The 24,584-nt window shown below is 38.9% G+C and overlaps 1 protein-coding gene across 4 annotated transcripts in view; it reads right to left on the reverse strand.

The window, feature by feature from the left end:
* KITLG (KIT ligand) overlaps positions 1-24,584 on the reverse strand; it is a 123,394-nt gene that overhangs the window by 58,536 nt on the left and 40,274 nt on the right. For all 4 annotated transcript variants that reach the window (XM_043968246.1, XM_043968247.1, XM_043968244.1 and 1 more), the window contains exon 2: positions 10,510-10,623. In XM_043968246.1, coding sequence (XP_043824181.1) covers positions 10,510-10,623 — 114 coding nt within the window. The remainder of the gene's footprint in view (positions 1-10,509; positions 10,624-24,584) is intronic.

Consider the following 24,584-nt stretch of genomic DNA (forward strand, 5'->3'; position numbering starts at 1 on the left):
TTTTATAGAATTTCAATAAGCTTTTCTCATTTTTTCCTACTGGCCACCTTGCAGAACAGTCTGCTGAACATCCTACAAGCTCTCCCCATTTGTTCAATAGCAACAAATAAATAGCCCATTTTTTTCCCCAAAGTTCCTCAGCCAAACATTGAATTTTCTTTTGATTGTGGAACTAAACATCAGGTTCATGTCATTCCTGGAAAGGAATTACACTCTTCATCTCTGGAGCCAAACCCAGATCCAGCATACGATAGAGTTCTTGCAATACTAAATTCCTCACTTGCCTAAGGGCAATCTTTTCTCTACTACTATGATGTCCATTAGCGTTCTTGGTGTAGCCCATAAAATGTTACAGCATTATTTGGTGACCTGCATGTACCAATTATGTTTCTCCACAGATTACAACAGGACTTATATAAATTATCAAATCCTCCATGGTACTACAATGTCCACCTATTGGGAATGACCTTTGGGCTGTTCAATCTTTTCCACCTCGATAATGATCTTTCTTGGCAAATCTGTATCATCAGGCTGTTTCCCATAGTCATTATGCTGTTTTTAACACTAGAGCGAGATCCTTCTTCATAGTCACTATTTGAAAATCCTTTTTCTAAAACTCTTTCAAGGTCCCAGTCCAACCACTGTAGATGAATTCTCTCTTTTAGAGGACTGATCACTGGCATCTGTGTCTCAATATTGATCCAGAGGGGGTGGCTAAGTGGTGCAGTGGATAAAGCACCAGCCCTAGATTCAGGAGGACCAGGGTTCAAATCTGGCCTCAGACACTTGACACGTACCAGCTGTGTGACCTTGGGCAAGTCACTTAACCCCCATTGCCCCACCAAAAAAAACAAAAAAACAAAGAAAAAAAATATTGATCCAGAAATGAATCTACTCCTGCACTGATCTCTTCAGAAGGAATCACTGATTTCCAGTGAATTTGAAGCATATGTCTGTCTCAGTGATTTCAACTGTAAAAGGAGAGGACTGGCTTCAAATGGTCCCCAAGTTCTTTTTGTGCTCTAAATCTATGATCCAATGGTCTCCACTTGCTCCAGAAACATCAGTATCCTTATCAAACAAGGACAAAAAGAGCAATATGAAGTTTGATGTTTTCTGGGTCTCAATCTACAACTCTCCTATTGGCCACAAGTTTTCCCATGAATCCTAGCAGCTACTGCCTTACTAAGCAGTCCCATCTAAAGGTACTAGTGATTTTCCCACTGTACAACGCTGCTTGCTGGAATGTTTTCAACAAATTGACCCAGAAGCCTTAATGGAAGAGCCTCTTTCCACAGCTCATGACCCTCCCCACCCACCATCTTGTTTCACATGGATTTCCCCCTTGTGCCTTTGTTGGCTTATCACTTGGAAACAACCAGATTTATGGGAGTTTAGAGAATATTAGCTGACAGGTTACATTGAGGAGAAGAGAGGGAGAAGGTATTGTGCTCTCCCCCGCCCCCTTCTCTAACCACTGCCAAGTCTAGAAGCCCTCACACTCTTTGACACAGCACTTTATACTCTTCCAATACACTGATCTGGCCTCAGACACTTAGTAGCTGTGTGAGTGACCCTGGGCAAGTCACTTTCATGCTGTTTGCCTCAGTTTCCTCATATGTAAAATGAGCTGGAAAAGGAATTAGCAAACCATTCCAGCATCTTTGCTGACATGACTGAAAAATACATTCATCACTCTAAATTGTTTTTGTTTTTTTTCTGATTTGTTTGTTTTGCTCAACATGAGATTTTCTCAGAATTAGAAGCTCTTTGTGAAATATCCTCTACCAATTAGGTTCAGCCCTTTCTCTGCCATTAATCTCAGAGAGTTGCCTAGGTGACAAAAAAGGAAAGTACCTTAGTCACACAACTAGTATGAGTCAAAATAGGACCATCCCTAAGAAATTCCTAAGCCTAATAATGCTAGCTTTCCATACACTATATCCTACTGCCTCTCTGTATTTTTTCAAAGTCCCCATATTAGTTCCCTTATTACACTGTAAATTCCTTAGAACAGGGGCTATGGTTTAAATTATTTTTATACTTGCAGGGCCCAGCATAGCACATTATGATGATAATAATAATAGTAACAATAGCCTATATTTATTTAGTTCTTAAAGATTTTCACAAGTGTTTTTGTACATATTATCTAATTTAATCCTGAAAATACTTCTATGAGGAAAGATGCCACTATTATCCACAGTCTACAAATAGGAAACTGAGGCACAGAATGATTAAGTGACTTGCAGAGATTCATACAACTATTAAGTGACCCCCCCTCACCAAAAAAAAAAATTTGAAGTTAAGTCTTATAAGAAACAATTTGGGCTGTGTGAATGAGGACTGAACTCAAGTCAGAGACCCTGGATTCAAATTTTAGCAAGGTGACCAGGAACAAATCATTTAACTCATACTATGCCTTTCTTTCCTCCTCTGCAAAATGAGGGAGTTGGATTTCCCAGTGTTTGAGGATTGATTTGATGGCCTAATAAGTTCCTTTTAGCTCTAATCTATGATCCTGAGGTCTTCCTAAAGACAATTCTACCATCTACTAATCAGCACTTCCTCTCTTAATCCAGTTTGCTAAAGGGATAAATGAATTATCAGCCTTAAAGAGCTCTGGGTTAGTTCTGGGACTTCTCAGCGTTTCTTCAGGATGAGATAGATTTAATTAAATTTTTACATTAAACTTATTTTTTTTTTCAAAATTCTTATTAAGCTCACTATTCAAAAATTAAACAAACAAACAAAAAAAAACCAAACACCATGCTAATTTAGACAGAATATTGGTTGGAATTTGGAGAATAAAAAGAAAAAGGCGTTCTCTGGTGTCTACATGAGAGTACTACCACGTTTTTGTTTGTTTTATTTTGGTTTTCTTTTGCTGGGCAATGAGCGTTAAGTGACTTGCTCACAGTCACACAGCTAGTAAGAATCAAGTGTCTGAGGCCAGAGTTAAATTCAGGTTCTCCTGATTCCAGGACTGGTGCATTATTCACTGTGCTACCTAGCTGCCCCTACTATCACATTTGTGTTTACTCGTTCACAGTTGGTATTTCTGATCTAAGAAATGATGGAACTTATTGTCCTCACCTCACAGAATGACTCTTTTGACATGAGATCAGTCACCCACAAAAATGGCAATGGAACTCTGCCACCAACATGTGTCTAATTTGTAACTTTTCCTTTTGTTCACAATCAGCTTCATGTGATGCTCTTCTTAGCTGCCAGACCACATTGTGGTAGAGTAGGCAATAAAACCAACATTTCCCCTAAGCTCCAGTGATCAAGCACAAATGTTAGGATTCTCTTATGTGACACAGTAAAAATGAAAAAAAAAATCTGAGATATTTCTAAAAGGTTTTTGGTCATTCAGGTAAGTTAGGCTCAACTATTAAATAGCTACTTAAGGAAGAGATATTCTAAGATCACAGATGAAGTGTCTTTATAGAGTCCCAAGAGGTCTGTTCTTTCACATTTTCTCAACAACTTGAATAAAGACTTAGATGTTATGCTCATCAAATTTGCAATGAATGACAGAGTTGGGATCCAAAAGTACATTGAAAAGATAGAAATGCAAAATAAATAAATAAAAACTAAAAAGAAAAAATGGTAGAAATGAAATTCAACAAACATAAATGTAAAGTCTTAAACTTGGGTATAAGAAATCAATGCTGTAAGTACAAGATAAGGGAAAGTATGTATAGAGAGCAATTTATCTTAAAAAAGAATTAAGTTTTAGGGCAGCTAGGTGGCGCAGCGGATAGAGCACTAGCCCTGGAGTCAGGAGTACCTGAGTTCAAATCCGGCCTCAGACATTTAACACTTACTAGCTGTGTGACCCTGGGCAAGTCATTTAACCGCAATTGCCTCACCAAAAAAAAAAAAAAAAAAAGAATTAAGTTTTGATAGAATTCAAATTCAATGGGTAAGCATTATGATGGGGTAGATAAAAGAGCTAAAGCAATCTCAGGTTATACTGAGAGAGGCACAGCTTCCAAGAATAAGGAAGAAGGCAACGTAGTCCCATTGTAGCCCTATGCAGACTTCATCTAAAATACTCTCTTTCAACTTCTGGGAACTACAGCTTAAGAAGGGCATTAATAAGATGAATTGTATCCATGTCATAAAAGCATCAATTAAAGAAAACTACATTAACTATAGTTAGACTGTAAAAGAGAAAATTTGGGAATGGAGAGGAGGGACAATCATCTGAAGGGTTCTCCTGTGATAGCGATTAAACTTTTTCTCTTTGGACAGAACAAAGAATGATGGTTGGAAGTGATGAAGAGGCAAATTAGGTTTAATATCTGAAAAAAACATCAAAACTAGTCATTAGAGCTGTGCAAAAGTGGAGGCCTTCCAGCAGAGGCTGGATGACCATTTGTTGTGATGGGGGATTGTTGCCTTGCTTTTCTGCATTTACCTTCTGATAATAGAATGTAAGCTTCTTGAGGGCAAGGACTGCCTTTGTGCCAGTGTTTATGTTCTTATCACTTAGCACCAGGGCTAGCACACAGCACTTAATAAATGCTCTCTCTTATCCTAAGATTTCCTCATTCTAAGTGAGAGGTGAAAACCAGAGAATCAGAGAAAAGGGGAATAGCATCAAGACAATGATAGATTTCCTCCTTGTTTTGCCCATTAGTATAGTAAAAATGATAATTCACAGGTTGACAAACCTTTAAGGTCTTCTATATATTTTCAAATGTGAATGACTTGGCTATTCTAATCAATACAATGATCCAAGACAATTCCAAAGGACTTATGAAAACTGCTATCCAGCACCAGAGAAAGAACCGAGGGGGTCTGAATGCAGATTGAAGCATACTTTTACTTTATTATTTTTGCTTGGTTTAGTCTGTGCTTTCTTGTGCAACACAACTAATATGGAAAAGTTTTTGCGTGGCTGCACATGTATAATTTCTGCCAAATGACTTGCCTTCTCAAGGAGGGGGGAATAGAAAGGGAGAGAATATGTATCTCAAAATTTTTTTTAAATGCTAAAAAATTATGTTTACATAATTATGTTTATTAGAAAAAATAAAATGGAGGGCAGCTAGGTGGTGCAGTGGATAAAGCACCAGCCCTGGATTCAGGAGGACCTGAGTTCAAATTTGACCTCAGACACCTGACACTTACTAGCTGTGTGACCCTGGGCAAGTCACTTAACCCTCACTGCCCTACAGGCAAAAAAAAAAACCCCAAACAAACAAAAAAATAAAATGAAATTTAAATTAAATTTTAAAAAAAGAGAGAAATTAGACCTTAAGGTGACAGTATAAGAACAAAAATTGGTGCAGAATTGATTTTTATTGTAGCAAAAGGGAAAAAAGAGATGATTTTATTGTGTAAGATCAATGGGTAGATGGGGGGACGATATGAATTTTAGGACCGTTCCCCTACCCCCACTGGAGGTTTCTATGAACAAAAGTGGGTATATTTTTATGTTCAGGAAAGAAAGATTTATATAATTATATGAGGGCAGGTTATTAAGCTAGGACAAGCCTTTTACTCTGTGTTCTTCATTTTACATTTGAAGAAAATGAAACCCAAGGATGTTATATAACTAGCTTAAGGTCACATAAGTAGTCCACATCAGAGGCAGGATTTGAACCCAGTCCCACTGACTATAGAATCAGCTCCCTCTCCCCTGTATCATGCTGGAGTAAAATACAAGGATCAGGTGCCAATGTGTTTGTGAGAATAATAATAATAGTGGAGGAATCAGACTCGGAAGGTCAGTTGCTCTATTTGTAGGCTACAAATTAAGCAGTATGGTACAGTAACCAGAGAATTAGGTTTGGAATACGAAGACTGGGGTTCAAATCTCAGTTTGGTCATTTAGTATGTAACATTAGGGAAGATAATCTCTTTGGGACTTGGTTTCTTCATTTGTAAAATGAACTAAATATAAAATGGATTAAATAGCCCCTAAAGCTCTTCCAGATATCTTATCATTTTATGATCCCATAGTAAAGCTGTAACAAAAACTCACAACCATAAAAAGTCCTTCAAGTTACAACTAAATACAGAAATGGACAAGAGTTACCACTTTCCACTATGCCACGCTCCCTTTTAACACATCACCTCCTTGATTAGGTTGCCTGATTTCATGTTAGAACTTCCAGACATAAGTTCAGAAACATGAATAACGAGCCTTTAGGAGATAGCAAAGATAAAGCAGTGAATGCTCTGCCTGGAAAATGGACAGTATGCCAGGGTCACCTTGGCACAAGGCCTGGAGTCCTTGGCAACTTTCCTGTTGCCAAGATGTCGAGTCATTTGTCCTTGAGGGTCTTTGTTGTATAGTTCATGTAGCAAGTGATAGCCAGTGAAACTCCCTGTCATGGTGGCTTAGGATAGAAGCCAGAGGCAAAATCAAGTCATCATTTCAATCTTTAAAATAATCAACATCTCAAATTATTCACTATTCTATTATGTGTATTAATTTTGACACCCCAACCAGACCGTAAGCTCCTCGAGGGCAGGGCCTCTTTTTAAACTTTTTCTTTACCCTCTACACTTACTAGAACACTTGTTCAGTCTTTCTTGAATAAAAGAGCAAAAGTATAAGACAGGCAATACACTATGAGAATTGAAAATTTTATTTAAAAAAACCTTCTTCAATCTAATCTATTCTCAGTCCCAGTTTAGAATGTAAAACTTTGCATTCTAGAAATGTACTAAAATATCAATTTCAAAGATTCACAGAATTTCATGTGGGAAGGGACTTCAGTGGTCAAATTCAACCTATACCCATTTTATCTAGGTCTAGAAAATATCCCTAAAGCAGGACACTAGCTAACTGAACATTTCCAGAAGACCTGTCAATGTAGCTAGTAACAGGCCCTATAAAATTGCCATAGTGATGAGTCTCCAAGTTTCAATAATAATAATAATAGAATAAAACAATTCACATCCATGGAGAATTTTAAGTTTTAGAAAGTATATGATATGAGTAGCAGTATGCTAAAAGATCTGGCCACAAAAATGGGCATTTTTAAAATCTAAAAATGAAGGAATGATTTAGGGGGCAGCTAGGTGGCACAGTGGATAGAGCACTGGCCCTGGAGTCAGGAGGACCTGAGTTCAAATCCGGCCTCAGACACTTGACACTTACTAGCTGTGTGACCCTGGGCAAGTCACTTAACCCCAATTGCCTCACTTAAAAAAAAAAAAGAAGTAATGATTTAAAGAATGATGACTTAGGAATTATTGTCTATTCGTAATTCCACAGGAAAATGACAGTTCAAGTCAACAAAGCAAATACTTCCTATAGTGTGTTAAGGGGATATTCTCTAGGGAAACAAGAACCCAACAGTATCTTTGTATATATTTAACTACATGGAGGCTGCTGGGTGGCTTAGTGGATAGAGCTTTGGGCCTGGAATCAGAAGAACCCAGTTCAAATCCAGCCTCAGACACTTCCTAGCTGCATGACTCTGAATAAGTCACCTAACTCCTGTTTGCCTCTATCCCCTGGAGAAGGAAATGGTAAACCACTCCACTATCTTTGCCAAGAAAACAACAAGGTCAATATTGGTGCGCTATGGTTCATGGGGTCATGAAGAATTGGACATGAATGAACAACAACAATTTAACCACATGTGCTTATTATTATCCATTGAATGGTGAATTTAAGAGACAAAACAGGAACAAGTAACAAAGAGAACTGTCAAGAGAGAAATAGCACTGGGAAATGATGAAAATGCCTAAAAAGCAAGTGTCATAATACTATGAAAAAAATAAACATCTCATTCCTCATGAAAACTGTACGATAAATAAGCAGCAGAGAAATTGTTTTCCTGCTGTTACTAATTCAGAGAGACAATTTGATTTGATCTGATATTTAGTTTGAATTATAAAGCATTAATATAAATAGAATCACAGATTTAGAGTGAGAGGGCTCCTAAGAGGACAGCTAATGCAAACCCCTTTGTTTTAAATATGAAATTGAGGTGGCAGCTAAGTGCCTCAGTGGATAAAGCACCAGACCTGGATTCAGGAGCACCTGAGTTCAAATCCAACCCCAGACACTTGACACTTACTAGCTCTGTGACCCTGGGCAAGTCACTTAACCCTCACTGCCAAAAAAAAAAAAAAAAAAGAAGAAGAAAGAAAGAAAGAAATTGAGGCCCAGAAGTGAAGGGACTTATCCGAGGTCAAATAGCCATTAGAAGAGTTGTAATTTTAATCCAGTTCCTTCCTGTGGATTTTTTTTAAAAATTCAAATTATTAGGAATTATTGTAATTTATTTTAACATATTTCTTTTTTTTAAAGTTTTATTGCTGTTTTGTTTTCCCAGTACAAACATGTGCAGATTCATGTGGTCCCTTGTAACAAAATAAAATTGTTAAATAAGAGGGTGACCTTATCTGAACGCACAAGCAACAAACATTCCCCATCTGTAGTTCCACCTTCTATCTCTTTTTTTTTTTCAATTAACAGAATCTATTTTTTTCACCTTCCCATCCCACATCCCACTAAAAAAAAATTTATTGTAACAAATATGCAGAGTCTGGAGAAACATATTGCCCCAATAGCAATAGACAAAAATGTGTCTCATTGTGAACCCCTAATCCATCATTTTTTCTGCAATGGATAGCATGCTTCATTTGCAGGGCTCTGGAGTTAGGAAGAGTCACTGCGCTGCTCATAATTCTTACAACTTCCAAAATTTTACAGTGTCGTGGGTTTTGTATAAATTGTTCTCCTGATTTTGCTCATTTCATTCTTCATCAGTTTATAAAAGTCCTCAGAATTTTGGTTTTCTGCTTATGTCATTCTTTTCAAAAGCCTATTAGAGGAGACAAGCTAGGAGGGGCAGAGAAGAGAAAGACAATGAAGACTGATTGTATGTTGTTCAGTCCTTTCACTCATGTCTGACTCTTCCTGATGCCATTTGGGGTCTTCTTGGCAAAGATACTGGAGGGGTTTGCCGTGTCCTTCTCCCCCTCTTTTTTTACAGATAAGGAAACTGAGGCAAACAGGGTTAAGTGACTTGCCCAGGATCACACATCTAGTATCTGAGGTCAGCTTTGAATGTGGGTCCTCCTGACTCCAGGCTCAGAGCTCTATCCACTGAGTTGCCTACCTGCCTTTATGCATGGTTTTGTGGCTCCAATTTCTAACTTGAGTTTGACAGTACATCTCAACACTAATGGTTGACATACAGCTATCCTGTCTATGTCCTCTCTGTACCTAGTTATTTGCATGTTGTCTCTCTCATAAGACTGTAAGCCCTTTGAGGGCAGGGCCTTCATTGTATCTTAGGGCTTGGCAGTGGCCTGCACACAGTAAGCATTTAATATAGCTTGCTGATATGACTTTACTTGGTTAGGTACCATATAGTCCGATTATCTCATTTTATTGATGAAGGAGCCATTTCCTGAGTATGACTGGGTGACTCCTCCCTGCTACCAACCAAATGGAACTCGGTTTCTGGTTTCTGCTTCATTTAAGGAAGACAGATCCACTTCATTTAGGTGGGGCATGAAGTTAAGTCCAGAAATAGCTCTTGACTTGATCTAACATTTTAGATACATATGTGAGCCCCACAGCAACCCTGTGAGTTAAGTACCAGAGGTATAATTACTCCCATTTTACAGATGAGAAAGCTGAAGACCAAGAAAGATAAACAACTTGCCCATGTCAGAGTTAGGATTTGAATCCAGGTCTTCCTTACTATGGGGGCAACTAGGTGATGCAGTGGATAGAGTGCTGGGCATGGAGTCTGGAAGACCTGATTTCAAATCCAGTCTCAGATAGTAACTAGCTGTGTGACCCTGGACAAGTCACACAACCCTGTCTGCCTCAGTTTCCTCATCTATCAAGTGAGCTGGAGAAGGAAATGGCAAACCACTCCCATATCTTTGCCAAGAAAATCCCAAATGGGGTCATAAAGAATCAGATACAACTGAAAAAAGGACTGAAAAACAACTTCCTGACTCTAAGTACAAGCACAGCAGTGAAGTGACAATAAGGGGAGGAGTAATGTCTATATGCAGCCCTCCTCATGCAAGGCATCTGAAGGACTGCAGATGAGAAGAAGAGACAAGAATAGGGCAGCCTAGGGGCAGCTAGGTGGCACAGTGGATAGAGAACAGGCCCTGGAGTCAGGAGGACCTGAGTTCAAATCCGGCCTCAGACACTTAACACTTACTAGCTGTGTGACCCTGGGCAAGTCACTTAACCCCAATTGCCTCACTAAAAAAAAAAAAAAAAAAGAATAGGGCAGCCTCCAGGAAACAAGTGCAGGAGTCAATACTAGATGCAGGAATTGATGAAATCTGACTAACTAATCACTTGCCATCACAATTGTTGGCAAGTCCATCTACAAACTCCTCAGAACTTCCTGACAATGTCTTCACTTACCTCCACTGACTTTTCAAGGAAGTGACTAATCCCTTTTTTTCTCCAACCAGCCACCACATTTGGCTCTTTCCCTCCAATTCATCTAAGAAAAATGTCCCCCATTTAAAAAAAAAAAAGTATTCTTTTCTTACCAATGTTGTAATCTCTTTCACATCATCGGTCACAGGATTCCCACAGATCCCTTTAGTTTTGACGAGAGGGTTGAATAGGAGCAGCTGAAGATAAATGCAAGTGATAATCCAAGTCTAAATAAAAACAGAACAAAAACTCAGTGACCAGCCATGTTCAAAACTTCCATAATCAAAGCCATTTACCATCTGATGCTTTGATATGAACATGTGAGGAAGATTACTTCTCTAGTTAAGAAACAACCCACTGACTTCTGTAATTCCTAAATCGTAAGAATCAAACCAGTGTCCACTAATGAAGGAAGAATAATCTGAGTTCAGTTAAAATTGGAAATCTGGTCCTAATATTTCTTTCAATAGTATTATTGTTAACTTTTGTTAAAGGCTCCCTAGGGCCAATTCTCCAGCATCAAATATATGGAAATGACAGCACCTGTACCAACTTGCAATAGATTCATCATTGGAGGCTTCTTCTCCAACTCAGGGAATGAATAAAATTCATCCCCTAAAGGCACCAAAAAGAACTCTTCCTTTCTTTTCAACGTACAATACTTGGCAAAGATTGGGAAAACTAGAACAGGACTTCAACGGAAGCAAACAGAGCATGAAGATGAAATGTGGAAATAAAGGACTTCTCCGGATCTTGTAAAACTCCAAAGGAGTAAATGATATTTGTGTTTGATTAGAGCACTGGGGACCAATGTTTGTGCTTTATTCTAACCTCCTACTGATGTAACTGGGGAAAGAATTAAAATGGTAAGCCTCTTGATGGCAGGGCCTGCTTGCATCTCCCAGCACCTAGGGCTATAACTGACACACAGTAGGTATGGTGTTGAATTGAATTGAAATTATCTGTCTGCACATATTGCTTCTTCTGAGTGGAATGCAAGTTCTTTGAGGGCAGCAAATAAAGAGAATCCAAGTGGATGTCCAATGACTGGGAACAGATAATCAAATGTTGATATGAGACTGATTCAGGACTCTGTCATTGGAGCATCAACTCAGCACTCTGCCTTGCACATAGTAGGTGCTTCAAGTTGAATTGAACTGAATTATATGTCCAAATGCTGCTTTCTTCAATAGAATGTATTTTCCTTGAAAGCAAAGTCTTTTCTGGAGGTCGTGTCTGGGGCAGGATAGCACCAGCCCCTGACAAACATTAGGTTTTAATTGTTGAATGAATGTTAATGGAATGAAAAGATTTCCTTGAGTACAGAAAGAGTCTGATCTGAAGATGTTTCTTCTGAAAATGAAAATCTGAACTGGGGATTTTAAAAGTATTTAATTACTATCCTTGGCTAGTGATATTTTCTACTAATGCTAAGTCACGCATAATTTACAAAGCTTTTTTTTTTTCAATTAAAGTGCACAACCTATGCTATTTTAACATGAGCAAGATGACAAGGATTCCTTGTACCTGCTTCTCAGAATGAAAAGCTCCTATGTTGATAGGGCAGTTTTACTCCAAATCACGTGACCAAGAGTTCTTGTAGGCAATCCACAACTGTGAATGACTTGACTATTTTCAACAACACAACGTTCCAAGACAATCCCAAAGGATCATTGATGAAACATACCATCCACTTCCAAAGAAAGAACTGATATTGATAGAACAGACCAAAGCATGCTATTTTTAACTTTCATTTTTTTCTATTAAGTTTTCTCATCCAAAATAACAAATATGGTAATGTTTTACATAACCATACATGTATAACCCATATCTGATAGCTTGTCACCTCAGGGAAGGGGAGGGGAGGGAAGGAAGGAGGGATAAAAATTGGACCCCCAAACCATAAATAAAAATGTTTATTACATCAAAAAGAGAGAGAGATCAAAAAATTTGCAGCAAAAAAGAAAGAATGAAAGCAATCCACCTTGCTTTAACATTTAACCCTCTTTCAACAACAATCTTACTGAAAATCAGGATGTAGATGTGGAGAGGAGAGTGTAAAGTGTGTATGAGACTGGAAGGCTGAGAGCAGAAGGGAGATACAATGTGGCTACAAAGGACAGTTACCTAGGAAGAGGGAATAGATTTGTTCCATCTTGTCTTGGAGGGTAGAATTAGAAACAATGGGCAGAGACAGCAAAAGGGCAAATGGAGACTTGATGTAAGTAAGTGAAAACTCCCTAACAATTGGAGCTATCCAAATAGCTCCTTAGAAGCTGCAGGGTTCTGCTTCACTGAGAGGCTCCAAATAAAGGCTGGATGACCACTAATTGGTAATGCTATGGATACAATTCTTGTTCATATGCAATGATTTGCTCCAACTCCAAGATTCTGGGATCCCTGATAGATAAAAACATGGTCCCTGTTTTTACTGAGCCTACCACTGACTATGGGGTACGCAACAAATACAAATATAATTAAAATGCAAAAGTGAACATAAATGCAAATGAGAAGTACAAAGTAAATTTAGCTTCATGCAGTACAATGTTAAGCAATTAAATTACTTATTAATTTATTATTAATAATTTCACTCCCGCCCTACCCCGACTCCTCACTCCTACCCTCAGAAATAGCTTTATCTTAGTTCTACCAGAAACCTCTGTGAACAATGATGAAAACTTTCCCAGCATGCCTCTGATGCCACCTTAGCGTTTTATAAATACCTAGAGTCATGGACACGGGCTTGCTTTCTGCAGTTTGTTACAATGGAATTCTTAAGTTTAATCCTAATGCTGGTATTCTTATGTCTGACATGAATGCATATGTTCTTTTAAAATAATATTTTATAGCAGCATTTTTGTAGGAGCAAAGAACCACAAAGTAGATGCCCAAGGACTGGGGAATGGCTAAATAAATAGTGATACAAGGCTATAATGAAATATTACCATGCTGTAAGAAATAGTGAATATGAAAGATAATGAGAGGCAAGGGAAACTTGACATGAATTTATGCAGAGTGAAATAAACAAGACCAAGAAAACTACAATTACAATGGTCACAATAATGAAAATGAAAAAAGGAAGAGAGAAAGAGAAAGAGCAGAAAGAGATGAAAGGAGGGAGGAAGGGAAGGAGGGAGGAAGAGAGGGAAGAAGGGAAGGGGGAAGGGAAGAAGGAAGGGAGAGAGGAGGGGAAGAAGGGAGTAAGGGAGGGAGGGAGTAAGGGAGGGAGGGAGGAAGGGAGGAAATGAATGTCATATTGATAAATTTCAAGCTTGGCCCTGGAGAGAGATAGAAGGATGTACTGCACTCCCTTGTTTGCTGAAGTAGGGGACAAGGGGTGTGGACCAATGAAGATAATGCTGGATATGATCAATGAATTGTTTAGGAGGCTTTGTTAAAGTACTTTTCCCTCTTTTTTATTCTTTGTTAAAGAAGGAAGGAAAGAGGGATGGGAAATGAAGGTATGTAAAAACAAAGGCTATCTATATATGTATTTAAAAAAAAAAAACCTGTACAGTCAGTGATTTCATTTCCTGAGTTCAAATACAACCTCAAACACTTAGTAGCTGTGTGACCCTAGGCAAGTCATTTAACTTGCCTCAGTTTCCTCATCTGTAAAATAAGCTGGAAAAGGAAATAGCAAACTACTCTAGTGTCTCTGCCAAGAAAACACCAAATGGGGTCATGTAGAGTTGGAGACAGCTTAAACAACTACAACAAAAACTCCCTATAAGGAAGTTCCCTCTACCAATACAAAATACAACTTATCTCTTAGAGAGCTGCCAGGGAAAATGAGAGGTCAAGTGAGCTGCCCAAGGTCACAGAGCCAGTATGTATCAAAGGCTGCACTCAAGCCAGGTTTTTTAATGCTGAGTGAGGCTCTCTTTCCACAGGACACCCCCCCTCTATCCATATACTTTATAATATTCTCAGTTTCAAAAAAGGATTTTGTTCTAAGGCAACTGTAACTTAGTTACTGGTTATCTGGCCTTTCTGTGAAGTTTTCCAATGAGGCGGAACCTTTTACCTCCTAATGCATTCTAGTTCACTCTTGGATCACACATTGTTAAAAGGCTGACATATATCAAATCTAAATCTGTCCCTTTGCAGCTTTTTATTAATATTATCCCTATTTTGCAGATGGGGAAACTGAGTCAGGCAGTAGTTAAATAACTTGTCCAGGATCACATGGCTAGTAGGTATCGGAGGCAAGATTTGAACTCAAGTCTCTTCTATGTTCTATATCTGCTGACTCAACTCGTTGCCATCCCTGATCCCCTACATTAAAAATTTCCAGCTTGGCAGGTCCTTCTAGGACTGTGGTCCACCAGCCTAGCCTTTGAAGTCCCAAGGTTACCTCCTTCCTATGATGAGGCACTGGAGTGGAGAATATAATTTAGATTGTACTAAGACTTTTGTGTGTGTGTGTGTGTGTGTGGGCAATGAGAGTTAAGTGACTTGCCCAGGATCACACAGCTAGTAAGTGTCAAGTGTCTGAGGTCACATTTGAACTCAGGTCCTCCTGAATCCAGGGTCAGTGCTCTATCCACTGTACCACCCAGCTGACCCCTGTACTAAGACTTTTGAATGCTCCTCTAGTTTAACCTCCTTTTTCATGGTTTATATTCAACATTATGAACCAAACATTGCAAATGCTGCCCTTAATGGCACAGGAAAAATGGTTGGGGTGTACGTCCCTACATTATACAACATCAGGATTCTGTGGTCTTTGAATTATTCTTTCTACAGTTAATTTTTTTCCTCCCTCCTCCCTTCACAGAATAGTTACCATATCTAAGAGCAAATCTCTACCCTTACCTCCATCTTCACCTCATTTAATTTGCTGTTTCTAATCTATTCATCTGTGATGAACTGAAAACCAGATAATCCAGGCTTGTTAAGATTGTGCATAAAGTAAGAGTAAACAGTTTATTTGCTGTTTTTAATCTATTCATCTGTCATGATGGACTGAAAACCAGATAATTCAGGCTTGTTAAGATCGTGTGCAAAGTAAGAGTAAACATCTTCTAAATGAGGGCCCAAGAAATTTTCCTATAAATCAGTGTATACACTTGGCGGCTCAATAGCCTTTTCTTTGGGCTATTTCCCTTCTACTCACTCTCTGTGTCAATCCCTCTCTTTGAAATATAGTTCTGAAATAATTTCCCAATAATTTTGCCTTCTGTGCTTTTTTTTTAATTAAAAAAGTGGTTTTCAGCACAGGTGACCATCCCATCTGAAAGAATGTTATTTTTAAAAATATATTATTTCCTTGTGTATGTCTTCCCCCATCATGGCATACTGCATTTGGTTACTTTGTTTTAACTTTCTACAAACTTTCCTCTGGATCACCCTCACAGTGAGATAACTGCTAATTTCGTGATAACCTTTCACTTGCATAGATGCTGGCTTAAGCACTGTTCTAACTGGCAGTCCCTAGAACCTCTAACAACAACAACAACAACAAAACAAAAGATGTTTTGTATTAATATTAAATATGTATTCAAATAATTTTGCATGAAAAACAATATACATAATGGCTACAATAACATAAATGGAAAGGGCCAACACACACCCACCTCCAAAAAAATACAGAAACTGAATTATAATGACTGAGCTTATTATCAAAGAAAAGATGAAAATGCATCTCTCTCCCTTCTCTGCAGACATGGGAGTCTATTAGAGACACCTGATGATACAATGTATAGCATGCTGGGCCTGGAGTCAGGAAAACCCAAGTTCAAATTTGGCCTCAAACACGTATGTTCAGTGACCCTGGGCAAGTCATTTTACCAACAGCAGCTTCAGTTTCTTCAATTAGAAAATGGGACTAACAATAATTATCTAGTTTGCAAGGCTGCTGAGAGTACCAAATGAGCTAATAATATTTGTAAAAAGCACTTAGAGAGTCTGACACATAGTAGGTTTTAAATAAATGTTCATTCCCTTCCTCTATGAGTACAGAAAAGTACAACTTTGATTTCAACTGATATTTTGGTTAGTTTTGCTGAATGTTTTTTCTATAACTTTTTACACAAAAGATGGTTTGTTGGATATGGAAGTGGGAAAGGATATATTTGGAAATGAAGGTGAGATGTAAAAACAACACATACCAATAAAAGCTAAGTAAAAAAAAAAAAGAAATACAGTTTATACAGCAAAAATATTCCATGAAAAGTTACAATTTATACTAAGGTATAAGTGAGTGATTTTGATTTCTTCCCTGATAGAAGTAAGGGAGCATCCAATAAAGAGGGTGTTCAAAGGGATACTTGGGTATGGGGGAGCAGAAGTGAACATGAAGGGATAAAGACAAACACTTGCTTTGCTTGGCCTTTCTGTCTGATATATAGATATACACATAGACATAGACATAGATATAGACATAGACAGTCATCCCAATGGAAAACAATGCGTTCACATTAAGTGAAAATCCAGGAACCAAAAAAAAAAAAAAAAAAAAAGGAGGGAGAGGGAGATTTACAACATCCACACGTACAAAAAAAACCTATTTGATATGAACTGAACTCATGGTATACATGCCATATTTTTCTCCTTCCATACAAACTGACATGGATGGCGATCGGGGAGTATCTAGAAGAGAATACCTCAGAAGATCCAAAAACCTAAGCCATGTGCAGAGTCCTCCCACTAAATGCTGATCAAAACTCCTCTGACCCTTATCATGGCCAAAAAAACCCATCACCAGCTACCAAGACTCAGCAAAGCTGGTCCCAGACAACGGACACAATTCATTGCCAGATTGGGACTTTTAGTCTTTCAGCAGAGATATCTAGAACCCAAAATATCTCCATGCAATTGCACTGTTATTGTTCTGGTCATTTTAGTCACATTGAACTGTTAGTGACCCTATCTTGAGGTTTCTTGGAAAAAACTAGTGGAGTGGCTTGCCGTTTTGAGGGAAACAGGGTTAAGAAATTTGTCTAGGATCACACAGCTAATAAGTGTCTAAGACCAGTTTTGAACTCCCCTGACTCCAGGCCCAGCATTCTATCCACTGTGACACTTAGCTGTGTATTAAACTGTTGCTTAAAGGCAAGAATTCTTAATCAGCCTCAAATTTTAAAAGATAGATGGATGGATGGATGGATGGATGGATGGATGGATGGATGGATGGATGGATGGATGGATGGATGGATAGATGGATGGATGGATGGATGGATGGATGGGTAAATGGGTGGGTGGATGGATGGATGGATGGATAGACAGATAGATAGATAGATGAAGAGACAGACAGATGCATTTCAATAACTTCATTTATTTCATAATCCTGCGTATTTTATTGTAAGCATGATTCTGAAAATGGGGTACAAAGGCTTCCCTATTCTAAGTAGCCTATGACAAAATAAGGGGAACCTATCCCCCCTGCCCCCTTCTAAGGTATGCCCCTGAGTTAAACCTGTTCACACTTCTAAAAGACATCAGAGGGGCAGCTAAGTGGTGCAGTGGATAAAGCACCAGCCCTGGATTCAAAAGGACCTGAATTCAAATACGACCTCAAACTCTTGACACCTGCTAGCTATGTGACCCTGAGAAACCCACTTAATCCTCATTGCCCCACAAAAACATTTTTAAAAAGAGATATCAGAATAAGAGTTTGGCGTTTCCATCCAATAAATGTACTTTTGTCAAGTCAGATTTTCTGAACCTCAGAGGACACCAAACTCCTTCCCAAAAATAACCTAATCAAGGCCTAGAGAACACAGAATGCTAGAACAGGAAAGGACCTTAGAGGTCATCTCTTCTAACACCCCCCCCCCCAATTTTACAGACAAGGAACAGGAGGTGTAATGAGATTAAGATTAAAGAAAAGAAAACCAGTTCATGGCAGAGCTAGGGCCAGGGAACCCAAATCTGGTGTTACCCAGATTAAAGAAATTCAGTTCACTGTGACATACAAGTCAATGTTAAAAGGTAGGCAAGGGTCCATATGGTTTATTTGGTGACTTTATTAATTTTATTTACTGCATTTAAAAAAAAAGGTATGAGGCCTGCCTTGGACAAAGCAGCACCTGTTGCCAAAACCAACATTCATCTTCTCTTTAACCTCACAAACCATCCAGTAAAGCAACCAATTCCCCAGCAGCCTCAATGTGCTTTGAAAGAAAGCCAACCAGATTAGCTTCGTGAAGCAAGTTACCAAGAAACAGGTAGCATAATTTGGCTGGAATTCAGGTCACTTGAGGTCAGGCTAACCATGTCCCTCTTATGTATTTATTTAATCTGGTTATGATTCGGGGGAAAATAGGATTCTAATTCCATGAAAAACCAAGCTGCCTAATTTTTTTGGAATCAGCATAAGATATCTTTGATGTGAATAATTTAGCCACATATATGTGGCCCTATAAACTGCTTTGTAGCCATTCATTCTCTCATATGATTTTTCTCAAGGACCCTCTGAGACATGCACCAGAAATGTTCTCATTTTACCATGAGGAAAAAACTCATAGAATTGGGGGGAATCATAGATTAATTAATCAACCAATCAACTTGCATTTATAAAGTGCCTACTATGTGTTCATCACGTGTGTACTGTATTCCAGGTGCTGGGGAAACAACTACAAAAGGGAGACAGTCCCTGCCTTCAAGGGGCTTATCATCCAATGGGGGAACACAACATATAAGAGTGGTGGTCAGGGGCAGCTAGGTGGCGCAGTGAATAAAGCACCAGTCCTGGATTCAGGAGAACCTGAGTTCAAATCCGACCTCAGACACTTGACACTTACTGGCTATGTGACCCTGGGCAAGTCATTTAACCCCCACTGCCTCGCAAAAAAATAAAAAAAATTTTAAAAGAGTGGTGGTCCTATAGTCCCAGGAAGTGGCCAATTGCTGAGCAGAAGAGAGAAGTCCATTAACATACCCTTTTCAAAGTCAATAGTCATGGTGATTTGATCACAGTTCTCAGAGAAAAGTAGAAGGCAGCTGAGGGGAAGGAAGCTTAGTAGCCAGGTGCCCAGGGGGACTCTAGGCTCTAGGGAGTGCAGAACTCAGTGGCTTCTCTCCTCCCCAGCATAGCTTCTGGCAGCCCGGTTTATAATCAGTCTAGCCAGGGAAAACAACGTGTACTGGAGACAAAATAGATAAAAAATCATTTTAAGGGAAAGGCTCCAGCGGATGAAGGTCTTACTATAGAAGATGGTGGTTCAGCTGAGCCTCCAAGGAAACTAGGTATTTGTTCTAAGAAGTGGAGAGAAGGTGGGAGTACATCCCTACTATCAGGGAGGGGGAGGAGAGCCAGTGGAAAAGGCATGGAGGGTTGAGTATGAAGACCAGTTAGAAGACCAGTGTGCTTAAATGGGAGGAATTTATAACAAGGACTAGAAAAGAGTTCGGCCATCATCTACTAAAACCCCTTTACTTTACAGATGGGAAAACTGAGGCTCAAAGAGTTTAAGTAACTTGACAAAAGTCACACAGCAGGGGTTTGAATGGATTTCACTGCTCTAGGTGTAGGATTCTTTTCCATGACATCCTGTCCTCACCGTTAAGATGTATATCCAATACATGGAATAGTCTTGAACTTACTCAACTTCTTCCCCAACTCTAATTTTTGTGTTTTTTTCCTTCTTCTTCTCCTTCTCCTTCTCCTTCTCCTTCTTCTTTTTTTTGTGGGGCTGCCCAGGGTCACACATATAGTAAGTTTCAAGATTCTGAGGTTGGATTTGAAGTCGGGTCTTCCTGAATCCAGAACTGGTGCTTTATCCACTGCTCCACCTAGCTGCCACCATACCACACCACACCCCCACCTGTCCCAAACTCTAATTTTAAAATGGCAATCAGAGCAAGAGAAAAGATATTCGAGCTGGTCTTTTTTAATTTGGATGAGTGGTCATTCAGAACAGATGTGAAGTGAAAATTAAACCAAGCCCATGGCTCTGAAATGGCATGAAGATACCATGAAGCTTTTTTTTTTTTTTTTGGTGAGGCAATTGGGGTTAAGTGACTTGCCCAGGGTCACACAGCTAAGTGTTAAGTGTCTGAGGCCGAATTTGAACTCAAGTACTCCTGACTCCAGGGCCTGTGCTCTATCCACAGCACCACCTAGCTGTCCCATGAAGCTTTTTAAAGAGAGGAAAGAGAACATTTTTAAAGAAGGGAAGATAATAAATCACACCAGCCAGATTGTACATAGATCATTGGATCATAATGAAAGAGGAAGGAACTTTAGAGATTAGCCAGTCCAACTTCCTTGTTTTACAAATGAGGAAACCGAGGTTAAGTGGCTTGCCCAAATTCACCTAAGTTGTAAAGTCAGGTCCCCAAACCTCTCTGGGACTCACTTTCTTCATCTGTTAAATAAAAGTTGGACTTAATGTCCTCTTAGCTCTCTCCCAACTCTAAATCTATGATTCCAACGTCTAAAGCAAGGCATGCCTATCCAACCAAAAACCAAAGGTGTACCCATTGGTGGTTTCAAGTAAAAACAGAATCCATTTGAGTTCATTAAAATATTTGTTTCAAAAAGGAATCTGACCATATCACAGTTCTTCAAGACAAAAAAAAAAATCACCCTGGGATGAGCTTTCAGTAGGTTATAGGTAAATGATGGTTCAAATAAAGAACTGAAGCAAAATCCTTGAACCAATATAACAGAATCATTTAAAATCTCTGCTCACGACTCTCTCTAATCTTTGTTCAGATTTTCAGGTGTTTTGTAGGGGAGACTTCAATACTTTGTTGAAGCGGTGATTATATTCTGTCCCCACTAGGAATCCAGCCACACCTTCTCACCTAACATAATTCTTGTCTTATTTTTTTTTACATATAACCTCCCTAGAAGATGTACCTTTCCTCTAAATTTATGGATATTGGTGTAGCATTCAGGTGATTTATTTTTTCATCTTTTACTCTTCCACATCAATTGGCTTCATTTTCAATTCATCTTCTACAACAAGTGTTGGCACATAAACTCTCTAGTTATGTCCATCAATCAATCAACAAGTGTTTATTAAACATTTATCAAGCACTGTGATGAGTTCTCAGACCAATGACTTCCTTGGCATTAGGAACTCCCTCTACCAATGCAAGTCAGCACCATCTCTGCAATTTATTATTTAAGAGAATTGCCTGGGGGAACTCCGGCTAGGTAGAACAGTGAATAGAGCACTGGGCTTGGGATCAGAAAGATTTATGTTCATGAATTCAAATCCAGTCTCACATTTACCAGGTGTGTGACCCTGGACAAGTCACTTAACCCCATTTACTTCCGTTTCCTAATCTGGCAATTGAGCTGGTGAAGGAAATGGCAAAGCACTCCAGTATCTTTGCCAAGAAAAACCTAAATGGAGTCACGAAGAGTTGGACACAACTAAAAAAAATGACTGAACAACAATTGGGAAGTAAATAATCTATCCAAAATCACACAACCAGTCTGTGCCAAAGGAGGGCTTTGAACCCAGTTTTTCCCATTTTCAAGGCCACCAAGCCATGCTGCTTCTCAGACATTGAAAATACAAAGAAAAAAGCCAAACAGTTCTTGACTTTGACTTTCATCCTAATGGGGAAATAAGCACATGCAGGATTCATATAAAGTAAGATCTAACATCTGGGACAAGTAAGAAAAAACTTACACATATGTTCATAATTGCACTGAAATGTCCCATGAAATGCTGTTTCATCCTGCCTTTGGTGACACAACAAAAACAAATTTTCCAACTCCTTTATTCATCTGTCTCCAAAAAATATGAAAGACTTTCTTCCAGCTAGTGGCAACCCCTTCATGTCTGCTGATTTCACTTAGGGTGAGAATGTTTATATGGACACGTGGTTCAGTTCTCCTAATAGCATACCCATTTACAACTAATCCTAAAAATTAACTTTTTATAGAGCTTACGTATATTAACTCATTTGACCCTTATAATAAATCACCCTATGAGGGAGGTGATGTAATTATCCCTCTTCTGCAGATGAGGAAATGTGAAGCTCAGAAAGATTAGACATCACCCAGGGCCACCTAACTGGAAAGTGTCTGGGGTAGGATTTCAATACAGGTCTTCAAGACACAGGTTGGTCTCCCTGACTCCAAGTCCCCCATTTTTTGTGCTGCTCTAGCTAGATGCCCAGGTGTTCTATCAATGCACCAATGATGCATGAGCATCCACTTTATGGCCAGACCCTAGGAAGAATGAGGCCTTCCTTCTGACTTGTGGCTGAAACCTCCTATTTATCTTGCCTCCCCAGCTCAGAGTGAAATCCCTTCGAAAAGCAGGGAATGTCTTGTTTTCTGATTCAGTATCACTAGTACTCAATATGGTATCATTTAATGGCATCATACGATACCACTATGTGGTCTGCCTCCTTTTCTGACTTTTGCTACGTCTATCTGTCTCCCCATCCACCCACCCATCCCCCTGAAGAGAAATGGGAACTCTGATCGTAGGGAAATGGAAGAAGTGAACTAAGGCTTATCTCATAACTAATTCAATTAGACTAAAAATCATTTGCCTGTGGATGTTGGGGTGTATTTAATCTCAGTTCTTACTATATCCCAGCTATAATGAGCAGTTAGGCGACACAGTAGATAGAGCACCAGTCCTCGAGTCAGGAAGATTCATTTTCCTGAGTTCGAATCCAGCCTCAGACACCTACTAGCTGTTTGAATCTGGGCAAGTCACTTTACCCTATTTGCTTCAGTTTCCCCATCTGTCAAATGAGCTGGAAAAGGAAATGACAAACCACTCCAGGATCTCTGCTGAGAAAAACCCAAATGGTGTCATAAAGAGTTGGACATGATTAAACAACAAATGTTTTCCTTGCAAAAGGTTAAGGATGAGTGAGTAAAATACTGAATTATACAGTAGGTGTTTAATTTTTCTAAACGATGATCTGGGTATTCCTCTTTTAAAATGCATTTATTCATTACTGAATTTTAATTAATTTAATTTATAAACACTGTTCGATGTTTATTAACGTTGATTTCAGCCCTATGAATAAGAAGCTACCTTTTTGGTAAATAAGTGGACAGTTCGTGGTTACAACCAGGAACAAGCAGGTGAATGATAGGAAAGTATTCACCTTGTGCTTTGAACCCCAAGACTGAAAACCTACCCCTGGGTACAGCAGGCTACATTCCAGGATCAGTCCTCCTCCTCCCCCAAGTAGCTCTACCATTTTAATGAAAAGACCTATTCTTTATAAATAAAAGGTCAAAAAATAAATAAACAAAATAAACAAACAAGTGGTCAATTCAACAAATATTGACTAAGCACTTGTCAAGGTTTAGATAAGTATGTACAATCTAGTGGGGGATATGATGCATGGTCAAATAACAATTTAAAATAATGTGATCATAAATTTACAGCTTTAAGGGATCTCAGAGACTACCTCATTTAATGTTTTAAATTTACAAATGAGGAAACCAAGGCCAAAAGAGGGTAAGTGACTTGCCCCAGGTCACACTCATGTCTTCTAACTCCAGAGCTGCTGTTCTCATCACAGTGCTATGAAATCCCATAAGAGAAGGACCATTAACAACTAGGAAAATCAAGGAGGGATTCAGGTGGAAAGTAGCATTTTAATTGGATTTTCAAGGATGCAACTCTAAAGGATGAAGTGATGAAGAACATAACAGGCAAAGAAAAGAACAAGAACAAAATCTTAGGATCCTTTGGGGGGATAGTGAATAGTTCACATTGGCTGGAATAAAGAATACCTGGCGGGGAGAGAAGATCAAAAAGCTAGAGCAATGCTAGATTGGAGAAAGCCTTGAGTGACAGGCCAAGAAGTCTAAAATTTACCAAATGAGTGATTAAAGGCATTGAGGATTTTGAGCAGAGGGACACCATCAGTCCTATGCGTAAGGACACGGATGCAGCAAATCCCAGAGGACAAACATTAAAGGCAATTAACTTAGAGAAAGGTTTACTTCTCCTTTCACTCTTCCCAATTTCCTTTCATCCTAAAGGATAGGGAGAATCTTTGATTTAGAACTACCCAGAAGGGACCTTAGTCACTAAGTCCAATCCACTCAACTTTACAGGTGAAGAGACAGACCTAGGGAGTTTAAGTTACTTGTCTAAGGCCACCCAGCCAGTAAGAATCTCAGGCAGAATTCAAACCCAAGTCCCAAGAGCAGCAGTCATATCCCCTATAGCATGCTGCCTCTTTTTCAAATAAAGAAAGATCCCTACTAAAGCACCTACAGAAATAAATGTTCTAAACACTA

Source organism: Dromiciops gliroides, chromosome 5 (assembly GCF_019393635.1).
Source record: "Dromiciops gliroides isolate mDroGli1 chromosome 5, mDroGli1.pri, whole genome shotgun sequence".
NCBI lineage: Eukaryota > Metazoa > Chordata > Mammalia > Microbiotheria > Microbiotheriidae > Dromiciops > Dromiciops gliroides.